Source organism: Scardinius erythrophthalmus (genome assembly GCF_964197995.2).
Source record: "Scardinius erythrophthalmus genome assembly, chromosome: 21".
NCBI classification, from domain to species: domain Eukaryota; kingdom Metazoa; phylum Chordata; class Actinopteri; order Cypriniformes; family Leuciscidae; genus Scardinius; species Scardinius erythrophthalmus.
The window spans coordinates 1,619,916-1,641,171 of NC_138241.1; the positions used below are offsets into that span (position 1 = coordinate 1,619,916).

General features: G+C 41.7%; 2 protein-coding genes across 2 annotated transcripts in view; both read right to left on the minus strand.

Annotated features, from left to right (window-relative positions):
- Positions 1-2,928: 2,928 nt before the first annotated feature.
- Positions 2,929-17,730, minus strand: LOC308681541 (A-type potassium channel modulatory protein KCNIP2; the record flags this gene model as incomplete). The annotated part of the gene is made up of 8 exons (XM_081350535.1): positions 17,625-17,730; positions 13,093-13,217; positions 12,837-12,906; positions 5,796-5,866; positions 5,426-5,533; positions 5,216-5,320; positions 3,588-3,650; positions 2,929-2,976 (listed from the first exon to the last, which is right to left on the minus strand). The coding sequence occupies exons 1-8, from the start codon at positions 17,668-17,670 to the stop codon at positions 2,929-2,931; spliced, it is 636 nt and encodes a 211-aa protein (XP_081206661.1). The 5' UTR covers positions 17,671-17,730.
- Positions 17,731-19,591: 1,861 nt separating this feature from the next.
- The window catches only part of tp53bp2a (tumor protein p53 binding protein, 2a), a 47,063-nt gene continuing 45,398 nt past the window's right edge, over positions 19,592-21,256 (minus strand). Inside the window, exon 19 of the mRNA XM_081350280.1 lies at positions 19,592-20,167. Coding sequence (XP_081206406.1) covers positions 20,126-20,167 — 42 coding nt within the window. The 3' untranslated portion in view covers positions 19,592-20,125. The remainder of the gene's footprint in view (positions 20,168-21,256) is intronic.

Below are 21,256 nucleotides of genomic sequence, written 5' to 3' on the forward strand. Positions count from 1 at the left end.
TCATCGAACTACGGCCTAGGGTGTCCTGGTGCCACGTGCACTGATGGACACCCTTATGCTTGAACATGGTGTTCGTTATGGACAAGCTGTAACTAGCACAGAAGTCCAATAACTGAACACCGCTCGGGTTCAGATCAGGGGGGCCGTTCCTCCCAATCACGCCCCTCCAGGTGTCACTGTCGTTGCCCACGTGGGCGTTGAAGTCCCCCAGTAAAACGACGTAGTCCCCAGTTGGAGCACTTTCCAGCACCCCTCCCAGAGACTCCAAGAAGGCCGGGTACTCTGCACTGCCGTTTGGCCCGTAGGCACACACGACAGTGAGAGACCTATCCCCGACCCGAAGGCGCAGGGAAGCGACCCTCTCGTTCACCGGGGTGAACTCCAACACATGGTGGCTGAGCTGGGGGGATATAAGCAAACCCACACCAGCCCGCCGCCTCTCACCATGGGCAACTCCAGAGTGGTGAAGAGTCCATCCTCTCTCGAGGAGTGTAGTTCCAGAGCCCAAGCTGCGCATAGAGGTGATCCCGGCTATCTCTAGTCGGAACCTCTCAACCTCACACACAATCTCAGGCTCCTTCCCCGCCAGAGAGGTGACATTCCACGTCCCTAGAGCTAGTTTCCGTGTCCAGGGAACGGGCTGTCGCGGCCCCTGCCTTTGACTGCCGCCCGATCCTCTAAGCACCCTTACGGTCCCTCCTGCAGGTGGTGGGTCCACAGGAGGGTGGGTCCACGGGAGGGTGGCCCCCGTCGCTCCTTCGGGCTGAGCCCGGCCGGACCCCGTGGGGGGAGGTCCGGCCACCAGGCACTCGCATACGAGCCCCAACCCCAGGCCTGGCTCCAGGGTGGGGCCCCGGCTGCGCCATATCGGGCAACGTCACGGTCCTTGAATTTAACTTCTTCATAAGGGGTTTCTGAACCGCTCTTAGTCTGACCCGTCGCCTAGGACCTGTTTGGACCTGACAACATAGCTCCTAGGGTCATTCGGGTACTCAAACCCCTCCACCACGTTAAGGTGGCAGTTCAAGGAGGGGTCCATCGGAGACGTCCAATAGATTTCTTAGTGTAACCCCTCACTGATTCCTTTTTTCGACCCTTCCGGAAAGCACCACACAGAGACGTAGGCTGAGCTCACCCATCGTGTGTTTACTAGGAATATGTGAAATGACACCAAACAGACATGAAATAGCCTACAGCTCATCCGGTCATGTAACATTCTCCTCAACAGCTTGCGTAAAACTTTTCACCAATTCAACAAACAATAAATCAGGTTTTTTTGCAATTAAGAGCTCAGTTTCTTTTTTAATTTTTTCTGAACACAGAAAACATAACATCATATAAACATTAGTACATCATACCTGGGAATATGTGAAATTACATCAAACAGACATGAAATACATCTCATCCGGTCATGTAACTGTCAAAAATAAATATAAAGTTTCTTGTGAAAATAAGCAACGAGAGATACAACGGATGGATACCATGTGCTCCTAATGTACTCAACAGTGAGTTCGGTATAAAACATCAATTATCCATCAACTCTATATCTCTTATGACTCAAATATGAAATAAAATAATTTTAAAAGAACAATTTTGACCTTAAAGAGAAATAAAATCATCCCTGACAACATTTTATTTCTGTTCAACCGGAGAGAGATTTTCCACATACCATTCTCCTCAACAGCTTGCGTAAAACTGAGGAGAAAATGGCCGACTCCACTCATAGCTTACCCTAGTCGCCTGTAGGTGTCCCCATATCCCTTTCTTTTAGATGCACTTAATACATTACATTCAACGAATATTTTAGGATTATTCTACAACATGAACAAACATTTCGGCACAATTCATTACAAATTTCTTTTACCCGTTACATTAGGCGGGCCGAAAGAACACCACAGACACAGTGTAATCACCATGGGAAAATCTCAGAGTAAAACTGGAAGTTGTGAAAAATAAGATACACCAGTGTTTTGCCAGATGAGAAGTTTATCTATGTATCATCTTTTTACTCTTAATTCATTTTATAACTGTATCATATATCTCTTTTAATTCCTTTTATAACTGTTTTAAATTTCCTTGCTTTTATTTTGTGATTATTTTAATTCCTTTCTGTAAAGCACTTTTTCAAGCACTAGAAATGTGCGATATATAAAATAAACTTGCCTTGCCTTGCCTTAATAATAAACTGAGACCACAGCAAATACAGCTAAACACAGTAAGATGATCAGAACCATGGTTAACCATGAGCTCTATACTACTCACTTGAATATTCTCGTATCATACGCGGGTGCATTACCCTTTTCCACTTAAACCTTCTCTGGCATTTGGAACTATGAAATAAAATAAAGAAATTAAATAAGCCGTATTGATAAAACCAAAACATATATTTGCACACTGTTTTCATATGAAACTAAAATGAGCTCAGGTGTGTGTTTCCCCAAAGTTCATGCCCTCTCTGATAAAAACAGCAAACTGCACATAAATATTATAGCAATGCATCATACAGACTGAACACAGCAAACATATGTGATGAAAGTCACCATCATATAATTCAAAATTTTCATTCATTATTTTGTTTGTACTGTACATAACAGAGCTATTTTACAGGTTTGGACACTCCTCCATCTGTCTTAAATCATTTAGGTGATGATACATTGAACACTTGCGAATGTTTATGAACGACAATAACTTTCAATATTTCAATACAAGAAGCATATATTGCATATATTATATATCGCTGCCCTTTAGATTTTTTAGTGTCTCTGTCTTCAGGGAAGATGGTCACACAAATGAGGTTTCTCTAGGGAGTCAAAATATTGTGTCTCTAAGAAGAAAAAAACAAAATATATCGACCTATATGGCAAATGTATAACTTCTTGATGGAGAGAGAAGAATGTGGTTCTGAAATCCACAGCCGGACAGAAACTCCTAAAAGACGCTGTCAAACAGACGCATTGACCGCATGATATTCTCATCCTCAAATAAACAGAAAAGAAAGAAGAGCAATTGGCAAGAGTCACACTTTCCTGTGGGATATTACAGAAAGCAGATTTAACAACTAAACTGGGTAAGTTATCCCGGAGCACGCTGTATACCTAAGCTTTTTAGTACCCAAAACTATGGGAACTTTCAGGGTATGTTAGTAATCAACAACACATAACCATGACAGTCTCGTTCTTTTTAGGTTTTGTTTTCATTCTCTGTTTCTGTTTGGTAGTTAGTTCTGTTTGCTAGTAAGTTTCCATAGTTACTCATTAGTATTACACCTGTTCTTAGTTGTGTTGATTACTTTGTGTGTATTTAAGCCCTAAGTTTTCTCTGTTCATGGTTCAGTGACTTCTTAGTTTTCTGTATGCATTTTGTTTATTTATAAAAATAAATAAAAAAAGCTATTCAGTGTGATGCATAGGCTTGGCACAATATACAATTATACTGGTTATGAGTTAAAGGGACAATGCCTGCTGCTCTATGAACTCAGGATTAATGTCATGGTTAAACCTGCTTTCTGCAATTCTCCCTTGAAGTATTTTATGTCTGAATTTGTTTGTATTGCATTCGGATAACAGTAATGAGTGATAGAGATTAACCTTTTGACATGACTCCATGAACTCCTCAATGGTGACCACTCCATCACGGTTTCTGTCCATTTTCTGGAAAATATTATCAAGTTAATGATGCATTCTTCAAGCCTTGAAGTCTTACATTTACATTCATGCATTTAGCGCAAAAGCAGTTGGTCAAAGTCATAATCCTACAATTTCTTTATTCACTATTCTATAAAAGGTTCTACATAGAAGCTTAAAGGGTTTTGTCACGCGTTTCATATATAGAACCTTTTAGCGGTTCCCATCATGGGATCATTTTGTGGATTTAGTTTCAATTAACTTTGTTTTAAGTCACTTTTTTATTTTGAATACGTTATGAATTAAACAGCTCGTAAACATACTTTCACTAGAAAGAATTAAAACAATCCCTTAAACATGAAAGTATTATGCAATAATTTAAGACATTTCACCTTTAAAAGAACCTTTTAGCATAAAGTGTTCTTCAAAATTGAGTAAAGAATCTGAGGGTTCTATTTATATGTCAGGGTTATATGTTCAGTTTTTCAGTGTTTTATGCATGTTTCCTTTGTTCTAGTTTTCCAGCCTGTGTTAATTACCATGTTTGTTGCCTTGGTTACTGATTCAGTTACACCTGCGGTGCTTCTGTTCTTGTGCCCTGAGTGTTTGGTTTTTCTTAGTTTGATAAAAACTTTATACTGCTGAGCTTAGATTGTTTCCTCACATTTTATTTAAACTGGAGTGGGACAGAAGAACTGATCAAATATGGATCTAGCATCAGATCGTATCCTCACAGGGGAACCAGTCCCTAGAAAGGCACACACTGGCTTTTTTGGATCTCCACCATCTTGTCCACTACGATGATGCCTGTCTGTGTGTGCTTTTCTGGACAAGGTTGAACGCTGAGACGAGAGTGCGGTTGCCAGGAGTCGAGCCTCTAGGGACTTTTAAGGAGTATGTGAAGAGGGTACTCCTCTACTCTTCTTCACCATCTGAGAGAGTGAGGAGGAAAACTGCTACCAGTCGCAGCCACCACCACAGCGATGGACGAACCTGAGTCAGAGCCCACCACGATATCAGCACCAGTGAGGGAAGAGACTGTGCCAAGGATCATCCCGGAGCCAGAGCCCGAAGAAACGTCTGACCAGGTGTGTGAGCTGGCCACATCGTCAGTCCCAGAGGGAATCTTGATGGAGTTTGAGGGGACGAAGGGGAGCCCTATCCCCTCTACTGTGGCAGAGGAAGATTTACTGATTTTACTAATGGACTGAGAGTGAGTGTATCCTGCCTGTCTTGTCACCCTGCACTGAACCTGTCACATCACCCAGCACCGAGTTACTGGAGTCTGTGTTCCCGCCCTGCCTCCCACACCCACCTCCTCTATCTGTGTCAAGTCAGCCAATTGAGAAATATCTGCCTGTTCTGTGTCGGCCAAGAGTGTCGTTCCTGAGAGATTTGTCTGCATCCTGGCCCTCCCGCTGGATATTCCGCCCTGGCTCCTCCCACGTTCTTCACCTTGGCCCAGCCTGTGCTATGTTTTCTATGTTCCTATGTACTGTCCTTTGGACTTTGTTATTATTGAGGCGTGAGAACAAGCCTCCTTGATTCTAACTGAAAGAATTGAAATGAACTTCTTGTGTGTTTGAGTTCACCTGAAAGAAGTGTTCCACATGTTCTCTGGGAATATCGTCATGCATGGATGGATACACGTACTTCCCCATCATATCATAAATCGACTTCATGATTTTCAACATCTCCTGAAAGACCGAAACCACATACACAGACAGATATTTTTAAACTGGTCTTTCTAAATGCACCAATGTTATATATTCATGTGAATGCTGATGACCCCATCAACAAACCTCTTTTGTGATGAATCCATCTTTATCATTGTCATAGAAATTAAATGCCCAATTTAGCCGGTCATACATTGAGCCTCTAAGGATGAGTGACAGTCCAGCAACAAACTCCTGTAAAATGAACAATAACAACATTAGAAGAAAAATAAATCTGCTAAACAAATGCATCTTTACTAAAGAGTGTTTTAGGTTCTGCACATTTTCTCTGTCTTTCTTAGTTGAGTTCATGGAGAGTTTTCTACCAGCTGATGATCTGAATCAAGTGTGAAGACAAACAGGATCAGGACTGAAAACCCCTGGTCTAGACAGAAAACCTGGCTCTCAAATGTTCACATTATCATGCCAGTACCTCAAACGAAAGGCTACAGCTTACCTGAAAACTCAAACAGCCATTCTTGTTAGTATCAAATGCCTCGAATAGGAAATGTGCATAATTGCTTGAATCTGAGAGAGAGAGAGAGAGAGAGGGAGAGAGAGAGAGAGAGAGAGAGAGAGAGGGAGAGAGAGAGAGAGAGAGAGAGAGAGAGAGAAAGGGGATTTGAATTTAAAAATACTCAGCCTACTATCCCAAGACTATCATTTGGGTCCAAGCAGTTTGGGAAAAGAAAGGAAACAACCAAAAAATAAATAAAAAATAAAATAATAATAATAATAATTTCTAGTTACAAGTTCAATCCATCAGCCTAATTTCAAATTCAGTGCATTTCAAGCTTTGCCACCATAGCAGCATCGACAAGCCTCAAGTATCCCTTCATTCACGCAAAAATGGGTGCATGTATGACAATAAGTTATCAAAAGTATTATTTTGATCTAATTTTTTTTGGACCCAGCTCACTTATGAACCATATCTTCTGAGCATTGCGACAGAACAATTTTATAGGGGACCAGGAAATCAGAGATATGTTTTGTTCCACGTTAGGAAAAATCTAGCTTGTACAGTTGCAGAAATAACAGCAAAAACATAAACTTATTTACTATAGCGCCACCTAGAGTAAGATGGGTGTGTGTTTGAGAGAGAGACAGTAATGGGGGGAATTTGGGGAATCAAAATTCTTTTGATAACCTTTTGTCTTTGAAAAAGAAGATACATGCAAAAAACATCACATGCATGCGATACATGTAAGATGAACAGGACAAATGGCTTGGAGAATGATTTTTTAAGTTGATGAGTTTTTTTTATAGATTAAATTGGAATCAGAGATTTGCATTGTGTTGGACCTCATTCAGTGAGTAAGAGATTTTTTTATTCTATCCCATATGGTTGTGAAGATATGCTTATATTGTTTGAGCATGATTAGTGAATCCTCCTGCCAAGTTTGAGATCTTTGCGATTTGCGGTTTTTACTCCAAGCACATTTTTTAGGGAAGAAAAACAATGATACAAATTCAAGAAAAAACAATTGTGTTTAAGTCTTGTTGAGCTTGGAGCCCTAAAAATCAGAGCTAAGGGGTCTAGACCTTCAGCATGAGGTACATGTTGTCAGGTTTATGTTCTGTTTCCAGGGTTACTGATTATGCCATTGTTTGTTGCTATGGTTACTGATTGCTTTGCTGATTGCTGATTGCTTTGCTGGACGGAGTTATCTGGATTAATGTCCAAAAGTCCGTCATTTCCGGTTGAGTGAACGCTGTGCGTGTGTGTCTGCCGCTGCTCACCGGGAGTCTCTCCTTCCCTGCTATCGCTGGATTTCTTCTCTATGTCATTTACCACCGAAGTCTAGTGGACTACTGCATCTCTTCTCGCCGAATCTGTCTGCTCTGTCGCTGGAGCGTTGTTGCTTGATGCTGTTGTATCAATCCGTGGATTAATGCTACAAACTTTGCTACAAACTCTGCTACATTGCTCCTCCAGTTCTGTTTGCCACTGCCCGGTACGCCTGCTTTTTCCCTGCATGAGCTTTCTTCCTCTCTCCCCTCATAGTGACTGCCGCTGAGGTAAGTGTGTTTCTACCCGCTTGCCTCGTTGTTGTCCCCAGTCTGTTCTGTGGTTGGTGTACTAAACTGCGCTGATTACATTGCGGATTGGGTTGTGTTGTGAGCCTGGTTGGCTAACATGTAGCATTAGCGTGGTGTTTCTCTGTGTTGCTTGTGGCAAATTTACTGTGTCGATATCATGTTTCCCGCTGGCAGCTGGATTAATGTCCTCTCAGCTTGCTTTATGCTGTGCATGTGTGTTTTTTGTAACTTGGCAATGGAGCCTGTTTACACCCCTGCTACTCTCAAACTTTTTCGCTGCCACGCCCCCCTGGACCCGACGCTGTACAACTTCCAACTCGCTTGGAATTATTCGTCATCCGCGTTACGCTCATCGTTTCAAAAGGGAACCGACTCTCATCTATGAACATGATGCTCAAATTCCAACTGTTTACACGCCCGACCGTTGTCGACGATACCAGCCAAAGAACAGGGGAATTAACTTTGACAACCTTCGTCACCCCCCTAGGCTGCCTCCTCCTGCCTCGTCATCATGTCAGAACTTTAACATTGACCACCTAAATGTGCGCTCAATCTCAAACAAAACGGCCCTAATAAACGATATCATTGTGGACAAAAAATGTGATTTGTTTTGTCTCTCAGAGACCTGGCAAAAACCCGGTGACTACATTAATTTAAACATGCTGACTCCCCCTGGCTACTGCTACTTATCCAAACCCAGATCTGTAGGGAGAGGGGGTGGGTTGGCTGTAGTGTACCGCTCAGATCTGACTGTTAAAGAACTTAGGCCATTTGAAGTGACATCCTTTGAATATATTGCTGTGAAGGTTGTTTCAACCATACCCCTTTTGCTATTGCTAATCTATCGCCCCCCTAAACCATCTGTAAATTTTCTGTCTGAATTGAATGAACTTCTCACTGTTATTTCATCTCTTTGTTCTGCTATGATTATGTTAGGGGATTTTAACATTCATGTGGATACAAATTGTTCATACACCTCAGAGTTTAACTCTGTATTGGACTGTTTTAGTTTGACACAGCATGTTGACTTTCCTACTCACACTCACGGCCACACTTTGGATCTGCTCTGCTCTTCTGGTCTAAAATGACATCTCTGTCTCTGGTTCCATCTCAGGTGTCTCTGACCATAAGCTTATTGAATGCCGTTTTCATATGATCACTCCTCCTCCATCCTCAGAAAAAACAACTATCACATGTCGTAACATCAGGCCAATAAACCACAGCATGTTTGCTGCCTCTATAGAGGCCTCACCACTATTGGACCTTGACGAGCTCTCGTCCGCGGATGACTTAGTTGCTACGTACAATGGCACCCTGACCAGCCTGCTTGATAGCTTAGCCCCTGTCAGGACTAGGCTTATACCAGCTAACCGTACTTGCCCCTGGTTCACCCCTGAGCTCAGGAAACTTAAGGCCTCTGGCCGCCTTCTTGAACGGCTATATAAGAAAACTGGCCTTACAATTCACTCCATGCTTTACACCGAACATACTCTGACATATAGGGATGCCCTCAATGCTGCCCGTTCAAACTATTACTCATTACTCATAACGTCCTCCATGACCAGGCCTAAAACCCTTTTCAGGACTGTGGACAAACTCATCAAACCACCTGTCACTGCCTGTCCTAAGACCCCTGAGCAGTGTCAGGCCTTCTTACACTTCTTTGATGACAAAATTAGCCAAATTTACCACTGCTTCAACCACAATGCTATCTCTCTCTCTTCATCTCCCCCCCCTCTGGGTCCTAAGCTCTCCCATTTCACCGCTATTGACTCCCTCACTATCACTGACATTATTAATAAATCAAACTCTTCATCGTGTCAGCTTGACCCTGCCCCCACCCCTCTACTTAAAGCCTGCAACACATCCTTATCTGAACCCATTGCACTGATTGTAAACACCTGCCTGAACTCTGGTGTTGTGCCGGCTGCCCTCAAGACTGCTGCAGTCACACCCATTCTCAAAAAACCGGACTGCGACCCAACATCACTATCAAACTACCGCCCTATCTCCAACCTCCCCTTTCTGGCCAAGGTAATGGAAAGAGTGGTGGCTTCTCAACTTCACACTTTTCTTAATCACCATGACCTGTATGAGTCTTTTCAATCTGGCTTCCGTTCATGTCACAGTACAGAGACTGCTCTTCTATGCATAGTTAATGACCTCCTCCTGCCTGCTGATGCTGGTTCACTTAACATTCTCATCCTCCTTGACCTTAGTGCTGCTTTCGATACCATCAACCACAATGTTCTAATTGCCCGTCTGTCTGCTATTGGTGTTTCTGGCACAGCACTCACTTGGTTTCAGTCTTACCTCTCCAACAGAAAGCAATTTGTAACACTGGGTCCACATCAGTCTTCCAAGTCCCCTGTCACTCGTGGTGTTCCCCAGGGTTCTGTACTTGGGCCCATACTCTTTCTCATATACATCCTCCCTATTGGGCAGATCATACGCAGCCACGGTCTTAACTTCCACTGTTATGCAGATGACATCCAACTCTATCTTACCACTCCCTCTCCCTCTGACCCACCACCATGCTCCCTCACTGACTGCCTTTCTGACTTAAAATTATGGATGCAAAACAATTTTCTCAAACTCAACACAGATAAAACCGAAATTCTCCTGATTGGCCCTAAAAGCATCCTCTCCAAATCTCCCAGCTTCACTCTCAACATTGATGGTTCACCTGTTCACTTGTCCCCTGTTGTTAAAAACCTTGGCATTCTGCTTGACTCCTCCCTTAGCTTTGATCCTCATATCAAATCACTCACTAAGACTGCCTTCTTTCACCTCCGCAACATTGCTCGCCTCCAACCCTTCCTCTCTGTTAGTGATGCTTAGATTTTGGTTAACTCCTTTATTATGTCCCGTCTAGACTACTGCAACTCACTTTTCCTTAGTCTCCCTGCTAAATCACTTCAAAGGCTACAATATATTCAAAACTCAGCAGCCAGGCTCCTCACCCATACCAGACGATCAGCACATATCACCCCTATTCTCCACCAACTCCACTGGCTACCGGTTCCATCCCGGATCAAATACAAAGTGTTATTACTCACCTTCAAAGCACTCCACAACCTTGCTCCCCCCTACATCCGTGACCTCCTGATCCCTTACACTCCTTCCCGCTCACTCAGATCCTCTGACCAAAATCTCTTGGCTATCCCCCGCTCCAGACTCTCCACCCTGGGTGGCAGGTCCTTCAGTGCCTTGGCCCCCAAACTCTGGAACCGCCTCCCACAACCTCTTCGTGACTGTCCTTCTCTTCCCTTCTTTAAAGCACATCTCAAGACCTTTTTGTTTAACGATCACTTCTCCACACCTAACTCATAGCTTCATACAGATAACTTGTCTTGTTGTATTGTTTTGGTTGTTGTTGTTGTGTTTCCTTGCCTTCTTACTATGTAAAGCGACCTTGGGTTTGAGAAAGGCGCTATATAAAATAAACTTATTATTATTATTATTATTTTGCGCACCTGTTTCTTGGCGGCATTCACGCCATTTCAGATTTCAACTTGTGAAAAGCATTCACGTCTTCAAAGAATCCATAATTACAGCTTATAAACTGGGAATTTTCTGAGAGCTCCTACTTGACCATGTGGCCGCTGTATCACCAAATTAATTTGGCCGTTGACAGTGATTGAAACGCATAGTTTCCAGTTTGAGGACGTGAAAAGTTCCAAATAAAACGCCATGTCTTGTCATCTCGAAATTACGGGTTATGACAGCATTTGTATTTTTACTGAGTCCTCCTCACTGTCTGGTATTGTCTTTACTTTAGTGATTTACTTTAGCGTGTTATGTTGATTCTTGCCTGCTGAAAAGCCTTTGTTTTTGTTTTATAAATAAAAGTAAATCTGCTGCATTGTGATCCTCTGCCCCTTCCTGGCCTGCACTGTGACAGATGTTGACATTAACTGATTGTTATAGATATGGGCATTAATTGATAGTTCATTGAAATAAAAAAGATTAACATTATACACTGAACAAAATTATAAACGCACCACTCCACTTTTGTTTTTGTCCCCATCATGAGCTGAACTCAAACATCTAAGACTTTTTCTATGTACACCAAAGGCCTATTTCTCTCAAATATTGTTCACAAATCTGTCTAAACCTGTGTTAGTGAGCACTTCTCCTTTGCTGAGATAATCCATCCACCTCACAGGTGTGGCATATCAAGATGCTGATTAGACAGCATGATTATTGCACAGGTGTGCCTTAGGCTGGCCACAATAGAAGGCCACTCTAAAATGTGTGTGTGGGGGGGGGGGGGACCAGTCCGAAAACCAGTCAGTATCTGGTGTGACCACCATTTGCCTCACGCAGTGCAACACTTGTGTGTTTTCAGCTTCCAGGAATTGTGTACAGATCTTTGCAGAATGGGGCCGTGCATTATCATGCTGCAACATGAGGTGATGGTCGTGGATGAATGGCACAACAATGGGCCTCAGGATCTCGTCACGGTCTCTCTGTGCATTCAAAATGCCATCAATAAAATGCACCTGTGTTCATTGTCCATAACATACGCCTGCCCATACCATAACCTCACCGACACCATGGGCCACTCGATCCACAACGTTGACATCAGCAAACCGCTCACCCACACAACGCCATACACGCGGTCTGCCATCAGCCCTGTACAGTGAAAACCGGGATTCATCCGTGAAGAAAACACCTCTCCAAAGTGCCAGACGCCATCGAATGTGAGCATTTGCCCACTCAAGTTGGTTACAACGACGAACTGCAGTCAGGTCGAGACCCGATGAGGACGACGAGCATGCAGATGAGCTTCCCTGAGACGGTTTCTGACAGTTTGTGCAGAGATTCTTTGGTTATGCAAACCGATTGTTGCAGCAGCTGTCCGGGTGGCTGGTCTCAGATGATCTTGGAGGTGAAGATGCTGGATGTGGAGGTCCTGGGCTGGTGTGGTTACACATGGTCTACTGTTGTGAGGCCGGTTGGATGTACAGCCAAATTCTCTGAAACGTCTTTGGAGTCGGCTTATGGTAGAGAAATGAAGATCCAGTTCACGGGCAACAGTTCTGCTGGACATTCCTGCAGTCAGCGTGCCAATTGCATACTCCCTCAAAACTTGCGACATCTGTGGCATTGTGCTGTGTGATAAAACTGCACATTTTAGAGTGGCCTTTTATTGTGGCCAGCCTAAGGCACACCTGTGCAATAATCATGCTGTCTAATCAGCATCTTGATATGCCACACCTGTGAGGTGGATGGATTATCTCGGCAAAGGAGAAGTGCTCACTAAACAGATTTGTGAACAATATTTGAGAGAAATAGGCCTTTTGTGTACATCTTAGATCTTAGATCTTTGAGTTCAGCTCATGAAAAATTGGGGCAAAAACAAAAGTGTTGCGTTTATAATTTTGTTCAGTATATAATTAACAAAAATATTAATAGTATAATCAGAAGGTAATTTGGAGCAATGCTGTCTCACCTCCCTGTGGGAAGAACTGAGAGTAAATGAGTTTGAAGATGTCCTCATTCACCACTCCACTGGGACATTCCTGAAACGTACAACAGTTCCTAACATAAACACTGAAAACTTTCAACATAATACAGTATACAGTGAATTAAACATTGTTATGGACTAAAATCGAAACATAGACAATTATTTGTTCTATATGATTGTGATATTCCCTGCTGATGTACTGGCTTTAGACCTTATATTATTTTAGTAGAGGAACACTCACATTTTTGAAGGCCCTGTAGAGGAACTGCAGCTCTTTCTTGCTGAATCTGGTCTCTTCCTGTAGCGTTTCCAGACCTTCAGGTCGATGGCAAACAAAGGAAATTTCGATCTCATCCTCTTTGCTCTCTGTAAGAGAAACAACCTCTCATTCAATTTATATATTTATATATATATAATGGTTTTAATCATCAAAACCATTCATGAAAGTTATACATGAATTTTGAACAATACCCGTTCTTGTCTTAGGCAACTTTGATGAACTTTTTTGATCCACTTCAAATGTTGACTACTATATATATATATATATATATATATATGTGTATGTTTATATATATATATATATATACATACATTTATACATATATTATATTGTATTCTTATAGTGTGGCAAAATTCCGGCCAGTTGATAATACCTAGAATATCAAAATCGACTGCTGGCGGTAGATCCTTTTCCTATTTATCACCAAAACTTTGGAACTTTCCTACCATTGTCCACACATTGTAGACACACTCTGTCAGTTCAAAGCTAGACTAAAAATACATCTCTTTGACCTAGCATTCACATAATACATTATAGACTTTAGATTCAATGATAGGCTGCATAGATTAGGTCAGCCGGAACCGGGAACACTTCCCATAAATCCTGATGTACTCGTTACATCACAAGAAGAATGCCATCTACGCTAATATTAGTCTCTCTGTTTATCCCGAGGTTTACCGCAGTCCGCCGGATCCAGGCCGTATCCAAATCTGATGAAGGACCTTCGCCTGGACGCGATGACAGCGCAGTCCTGAAGTGTCAACTAGTCTCTCCCCTGCGAAGGCCTCCCTCCCTCCCTTTACCTCTGTACAGATAAAAACGTTGTTGCGATAATTCCGGTTTGCGTGGCTACGAAGACGCAAAATCATTTCTGTATTATAAATTTTTAAGGCCAGACAAGTAAATAAATAAACTTGATTGTTTTCTTATTATTTTCTTATTATTATCAAAAAAGAAAAAAGAAAAAAAAAGATCATTGTTATATTTTTGTAGAAAAAAACATGATACATTGTTTTCAGGATTATTTGATGAATAGAAATTTCTTTAGAACAGAATTTAAAGTCCCCCTGTAGTCAATAATTTTATCCCTTAAAGGGACACTCCACCCATTTGCATTAAGCTTTGCATTGTTAGAAACCCAGTCATACTATTGAATGGTCGTGCAACACTCTCTCATTTTCCCCTGAGACGGGAGAAATCCATTATTTACCTCTTACACTTCCTCCTACAATGACACAAAAATCGTCATTATGCTTCATTGTAGGAGGAAGTGTAAGAGGGGGGGATTTCTGTTGAGACTACAAGCACTAGTTCCTCATCTTTCCCAGGGGGCGGGACCCGCTCTCGCTACAGACCTATTACAGATCAGTGGGTGGGACTATACTCTCTGAAATTGAAAGCAATATCCTCCATCTTGTTGGTAAGCTAACAGGCGCTGTGGAGACAGATGTAAAGTTATGACAATAGCGGAGGAGAGTGCTCAATATGATATAGAAGAAGAGGATTTCGGAAGTCGGATGCTTGAATCAGGTGTTTGTGGCTACCTTTACAAGCCGCATTATAGCAAAGAGCAGCCGAGGCAGAAGACCTGCCTGCCGCGGACGAGGAGCCCGGACTGGCTCGAGTTAGGGCGGACTGGTGGCGCCGGTGATCTCACTATGCAGCTTCGAACCGCTACGAACACAGAGATAGAGTCCGTCTGCAGATAAGAATTTCAACGATGACAATTTCTCCTGGACGAAATCTCTGAATCAGACGAGGACACGGACGTTTGTGTTGAGAACTATCCTAGTTTCGCACCGCATATGTTCTGACTGAACATCCAGGTACCATGCAATAATTCATCTTTTTGAAAGAAATACAAACGAGTAATGCACTATATGAGTTCGCCAACTAACTAGACATTTTGTGTGAATGTGAAATGAATTTCAAGCTCTGGTGGTAGCTAGCCTTGTAGACGGAAGAGTGATTTCTCTTATAGGCAGATATCAAGCGTGCCGCACAAGCCCTGAAAAGTGAAGCCAAAACGTCTCGATCGCCCCCCGGTGACTGGTCCTAGTATTGAGAATGAGGACATGCGTCACGGTAGCTTGCTGTCACGTGATGAATTGAGCCCGCCCACCATTTTGGGAGGATACGCTATCGGTTGCTAGGGGCAACAGTGTAAGAGCGATACAGAGACGGATACAAATTGTAACGGATATATGGATAGAAAGTACGAGAAAATTAAGAAGAAATGGATAAGAATGTGGCAAAAGAAAAGGGTCATTACAGGGAGAAACTTACTACCAATGTCAAACAGAGGTATTTAGAGAAGCTGGCTGATATTAAAAACGTCGACTCATACGAGCTGCCTGCAGCTGAATGGAACAGAGACCTAGACTCTTTACCACCTTGCACTTATATGGAAATAGCTAATTACTTGGTTTTTGGCATCAGCTATAACGAAAAAACTGTAACAAATGGTTCCTACGGTTTCCACGACAATCGTGTGAGACACCGGAGCAGTTTTTTTACACAGCAGTGTTTTCCAGGCATTCTAAAATAGTGCGACAACTCTACTACCAATACAAACAATGAACGGTGCTGGCGGGTATCCTCCCAAAATGGCGGAAAGGGGAGGAGACGCGGTCTCTGGGGGCGGGGCGCTGTGTCGTGACGACATCTCCTCATTCTCAATAGGTCATAAGCCCCGCCTCCCCATGTTATTCAACGGGACGCGAGACCAACTAAACAATTAAATTACACTTGAAATATCTTTTTTCCAAAGGTGGTTTCTTTCATTTGCTGTCGTTTTTATCACGCTGATGTAAGTTCTAGTATCTGTTTCAAAAATAAGTTGGTTTTTAGTTAGTTACGTGATGCGGGGGTGTAACGTCATGATTGACAGCTGTGATTGACAGATTCTCCGAGCGAAGTAGTCACTGAAGCACCAACGGACATTTTTTTCGGGATCTTCGGAGGACTGAGGATATTGTATTTACTTTATTTTAACAAGCCTCTTGTCGTACTGCAATCATTTTTTTAAAAAGTGTGCAGAATGCACTTTCCCTGCGAGGGTGAGGGCGGAGCGTTGATTTCGCGGCTTTACTTCCTGCTCACTACTGCGCAGGTCTGGTCCCGAAATCGCTACTGCGCAGACTCAAGTTCCAATATGTCAGCGCCATATCGGGACTCTGGCGGCTTCAGTTCTCATCAATGGAAGAGAGCGAAGGGGCGTCGTCCATCTTTTTTTACAGTCTATGGCAGATATGCACTTTCTGGATTAGTGGGAGTGGCTTGCGGAGCTGTGCAATGTGGTGCATTGTGGGAGTTGTTGTCTTTCATACAAATGCGTCCTGAAGTTATTTTTTGTCTTTCCTCGGTCACGAAGGCACCAAATTCAAAATTTATTTTACATTTCGACTACATATATGACCCACTTTAAATAAAAACAATGTTCAAATGGGTGGAATGCCCCTTTAAAACTCAAATACTCTTAATCTTTGATCAGCAAAATGACATATTTAAACAGTTTTCCTTGAAAAATTAATGTCTTCATGCCTTAAAATATCTAGAATGTAACTCGACACCCTTTCCTCATTTAGTATGTGCGGTTCTATGAATATGCAAATGAGCCCCGCCTCCACTCACTCACTCACTCAGCTCAGAGATCCACTGGTTGACGATCACACGTTGAACACGTCTTTGGTTCACTGCAGTTTTAAGGAGAAAATACTCCGCAATGGTGTCGATTTATGAACTTACACATGGTTTGTCTTAAAGCAGATTAAAAACACCACATAGACACATAAACTACATTAAAAGCTGGATTTTCACCACAGGGGGACTTAAAAAATGTAAATCTTTTGTAACATTATAGATGTTTTTACTGCCGTGTTTGATCAATTTAATGCATCCTTGATGAAAAATCTCACTGACCTGACCATTATGATAGTGTATCACCATAGTGTTTCCACAATAATTATAACACTGATAATAATAATAAATGTTTCTTGAGCATCAAATCATCATATTAGAGTGATTTATGAAGGATCATGTGACACTGAAGACTGGAGTAATGATGCTGAAAATTCAGGAATTACACTTTATATTCACATAGAAAACAGCTGTTTTACATTGGAATAATATTTCACTGTTTTCACAGTATTTTTGAGCTTTGGTGAGCAGAAGAGAGTCTTTCAAAAACATTAATAAATCTCAATTATTCCAAACTTTTTTTGACCTGTGGTGTACAGAGAACAAACACAGGCTTTAAACTTTTGTGCCTTTTTAAAGCCAATAATGTGACATCTTAGCATTTATTAACAAAAGAACCACACTGACATTAAGAGAAAAACATGCTTAAAATATGATTAATATCAGAGCTGGTGCTCAGTGTGGATCCGGCTCTCGAGGCGTGTCCCGTTCCCATCATCCCTACTCCTGTGACCGAACCACTGTCCTCTCAAGATACAGTAAATACAGTAAAAGCAAAGAGTTCAGGCTCTCACCTCCTCCGCGGAACCAGCAGTACAGAGGGAAGAAGGAGAGCAGCATCAACACATACAGAGTTCCTACTTTTTCCTCAGGCAGCAGAAGATCGATGCCTCTGTATTCCTGTGCCATGCTTTACTAAAGCTGTGTGTGTGTGTGTGTGTGTGTGTGTGTGTGTGTGTGTGTGTGTGTGTGTGTGTGTGTGAGGTTTGAGCGACCTCCCTTCCAAAAACACACCCACACACTCCGACCACTTTCCACTGCTCTTTCTTTACACTTCATGAGCGTTTATAGAGCAACAAAAGCCTGCATAAGTAATTCATCAGTTGTTTTGAAATGGCCTGTTGTCACAGTCACAGAGGGCGGGAGAATACAGTCGCCGCGTCGGCGCTATTATCGGCTCTTTTCCTCCTGATTATGTGTAAACATTGCCTAGTTCCACTGGGAAACACTCAAAACCAGCCGCCATCCCAGCATGCAGCAAAACAACTCTTTGTATGGTATGTTTATTTTCTAAGGAAAATACCAAAAATCAATAAAAACAGTGTTCAGTGTGATTCAGAATACTGTCGCGACTCGCCATGGGTGTGTGTTTGAGTCCTCAATACCATTAGCCTACATTCACACATGTTCGGTTATTAACTGAGTGAGAGCTGAACTCGCACCTGTACATCTCCAGGACTCACAGATGTGGGAAAGGCCATATAAACGTGACCTATTAACGCTCTGTAAACGTGTCTATAAACTATTATCTGTTGCTCTATAAACGCTCACACTCAAACCAAACAATGTCATAAACTCAGACATTTCACACGGTTTGTTGAATGCCTCTTTTACACAGGTTTAAGAAGTGTGTGATTCTGTCCTGCACGGCATGAACTGATCCATCACATCTCTCGGTCTCTGATCCTCCTCAGGACTAAAGCCAGAAACTCCAGATTTGTTTAACCCTCAGGTTGTGTTCGGGTCATTGTGACACGGAGAGGATTTTCCCGGGCCTGAAAATGCTAGTAAATGTTATTGTATTGGACTAAAATGGACTGACTTTAGTCACGCAGAGTCCAGCAACTTTTTTTATATATACTTTTTGTTTTCCCTCGGTCAAAACTGACCGGCCTACACAATCCAGCTCATACATCTCTCGTTATGCCACATCATCACCAAATATTGGATTCAATCTTTTAGCCAACTTGCTTTCTTTCAATTAGAACGGGTTTTATATTTCTTTTTGGAACTGATCAATCGCAGGCCTTATTTATCTGAGCTTACATCCCTCAGTTTTTGAGTGAAAAGTGTTATTTGTGGATCATTTTGTCAATTTAGCATAAATTATAAAAACAAATTTCACTGTTTATCACACTAGTGTGCTTTAATGTTTAACGAGGAAATTTGCTTTGGAATGCTTTTATTTTGTACAAAATGGCAGAGTCACACTTGTGATGTTCCCTGTTAAAAAATGACCGGCCTACAGAAAAATAGCTTATTAATCATGTTATGCTATTTTATCAGTAAATATTGTATTCAATCTTTTTTGTCAACTTGTTTTCTTTAAATTACAGGTTTTGTATTGATAATGGCCTCATTGAGCTGAACTTACACGCATGACAAATTCTGCAACTTTATTTTTGTCCAGACTGTCAAACAAAGAAAAGATGATTATGCAAAACCAAGAGAGATCCAACAGAATATTAATAACGGATTATGCTGTAGTCAATGCATGCCTTTTTCTTTTTATATGACTATTTTCTGCATGGTAAAATAAAACCCGTAGCTGTATTTTATCTTTTTTTGCCAGATAAAAACCTGAACCTAGTTTAGTGTTTTGTTCTTCCCTCATATTTAAAAAGATTAAATATTTTCCTTGTATTTTGATGGTTTAATTGAACTTATAGAGTCATTAAAAACAAACATACTTTCAGCCAGTAAGACCGAAGTATTTAGACAAACACAAGATGTTGAGACAGTTACACACTTCACTCGTACATGACGACTGTTCAGTGGCTTTTTATTCGTTGATCACATGACGTTTCACCTCCAGCTGGTTTGTCTGAAGATGTAAAACACAGGTGTGTGTGCAGAACAGAAGAAAGGAATGCATAATAAAATCTGTCACAATATCACGTTCATCTCCAGTCTCAATGAGCTCTCATAATCCAGGCAGAAACTCACTGTAATAACTCCACTTTTCCAGCATGGTTCAACACGTACATTTACATTTCAGCTCTTAAACATTGTGCATATGAGAAAAACATCTAAATATTGTCCAGGATTGCCCTGTCTCCAAAAATCCTTCAATAAAGCGCGGAATACAAAATGCAGGCCACAATAATAACCTGTGAAAATACACTTTAGTGGAAAAAGTCTTGATATACAAATATAAAGTTCATTCTAATCAGCTAATTCTATTCAATCATATCGTGAAGAGAGACAGAAAGAATGAGGATCACAGTAACATCCAGCAGGACTGAAGAAAGAGCGTGATGAAGATGATGATGATGATGAAGAAGTCTTCGCTCGTTTACGCCAGGCTCCTCTGGCGAGGTTTGATTCTGGGATACAGCTGTTGAGGAGGAAGAGAAAACGATTATAACACACAGACAGTGTTTCTGTCAGTGAGAAACATCAGTTATAGATTCACAAATACTGCGATCCAGGCTTTCATGAAGCGACACCAGCGGTGCAGAGTAAACCACAGCGCTCAGGAGGGACTTCTACACTGATAAACAGATCAATAACTGCTCATGTTATAAACTTCATCAATTATGAAACTCATTCCAACGGCTGTACATCAGCTCTGAAGAGACAGTCATTACTCAGCTCATTGTGGTGTTATATATTGTATTGACAACACATCAGTTTAATATTTACCATGGTATTCTGCATAATTAGTTCATTCTATCACTCCTTTTGAGCTAGAGCTTGTGCTTCATCAGAACAGCAGAACTCGAATGTGTGCCAGTTAGGGCTGTGTATTGGCAAGAATCTGGCGATACGATACGTATCACGATACATGGGTCACGATTCAATATATTGCAATATATTTCGATACTGTGCATAAGGCGATATATTGGGATTTTTTTAAAGTAAAATATATTAAAAATATTTAAAAAAAAGACATGATGTGCATAAAAGTCAAAGTAGTTTACTTTAGGTAAACAATTCAGTACACAGAAAATCAAACTGCCAGTTTGGGATTGTGGTTCACAGGTTCTTGGTGAGCAAATTTTTATATGCTCAAGTAGGCCATAATAAAAGAAAATAGGTACATAGCCCCTGTCACAATACAATACAACAACGTGAACTGGACGAAAATGAATGAAAGTGGATGAAAGTGAACAAAATGAATCTGTCATATTGAAATCAAGTTTTATGTGATAAAAGATTTTAAAAGAACTGGACGCGCGAATGAGGCGAACCGCGCCGCGCTAAACGCCTCGTGCCGCAGGACCTCCAGACGCGCGTAAACGCGTCTTTGCATTGACTTAACATTGCAATCACTCACGCCAGATGCTCTATTCGCGTTTGGTGTGAACGATGCACGCGATTACATTTAGAAATAGACAAGCTTTGTTTCCAAATGCACCAAGCAAAGATATCCTTTCAGTTGTATAAACTTTTATAAAACCAGCCAATATAATCACAATAAACA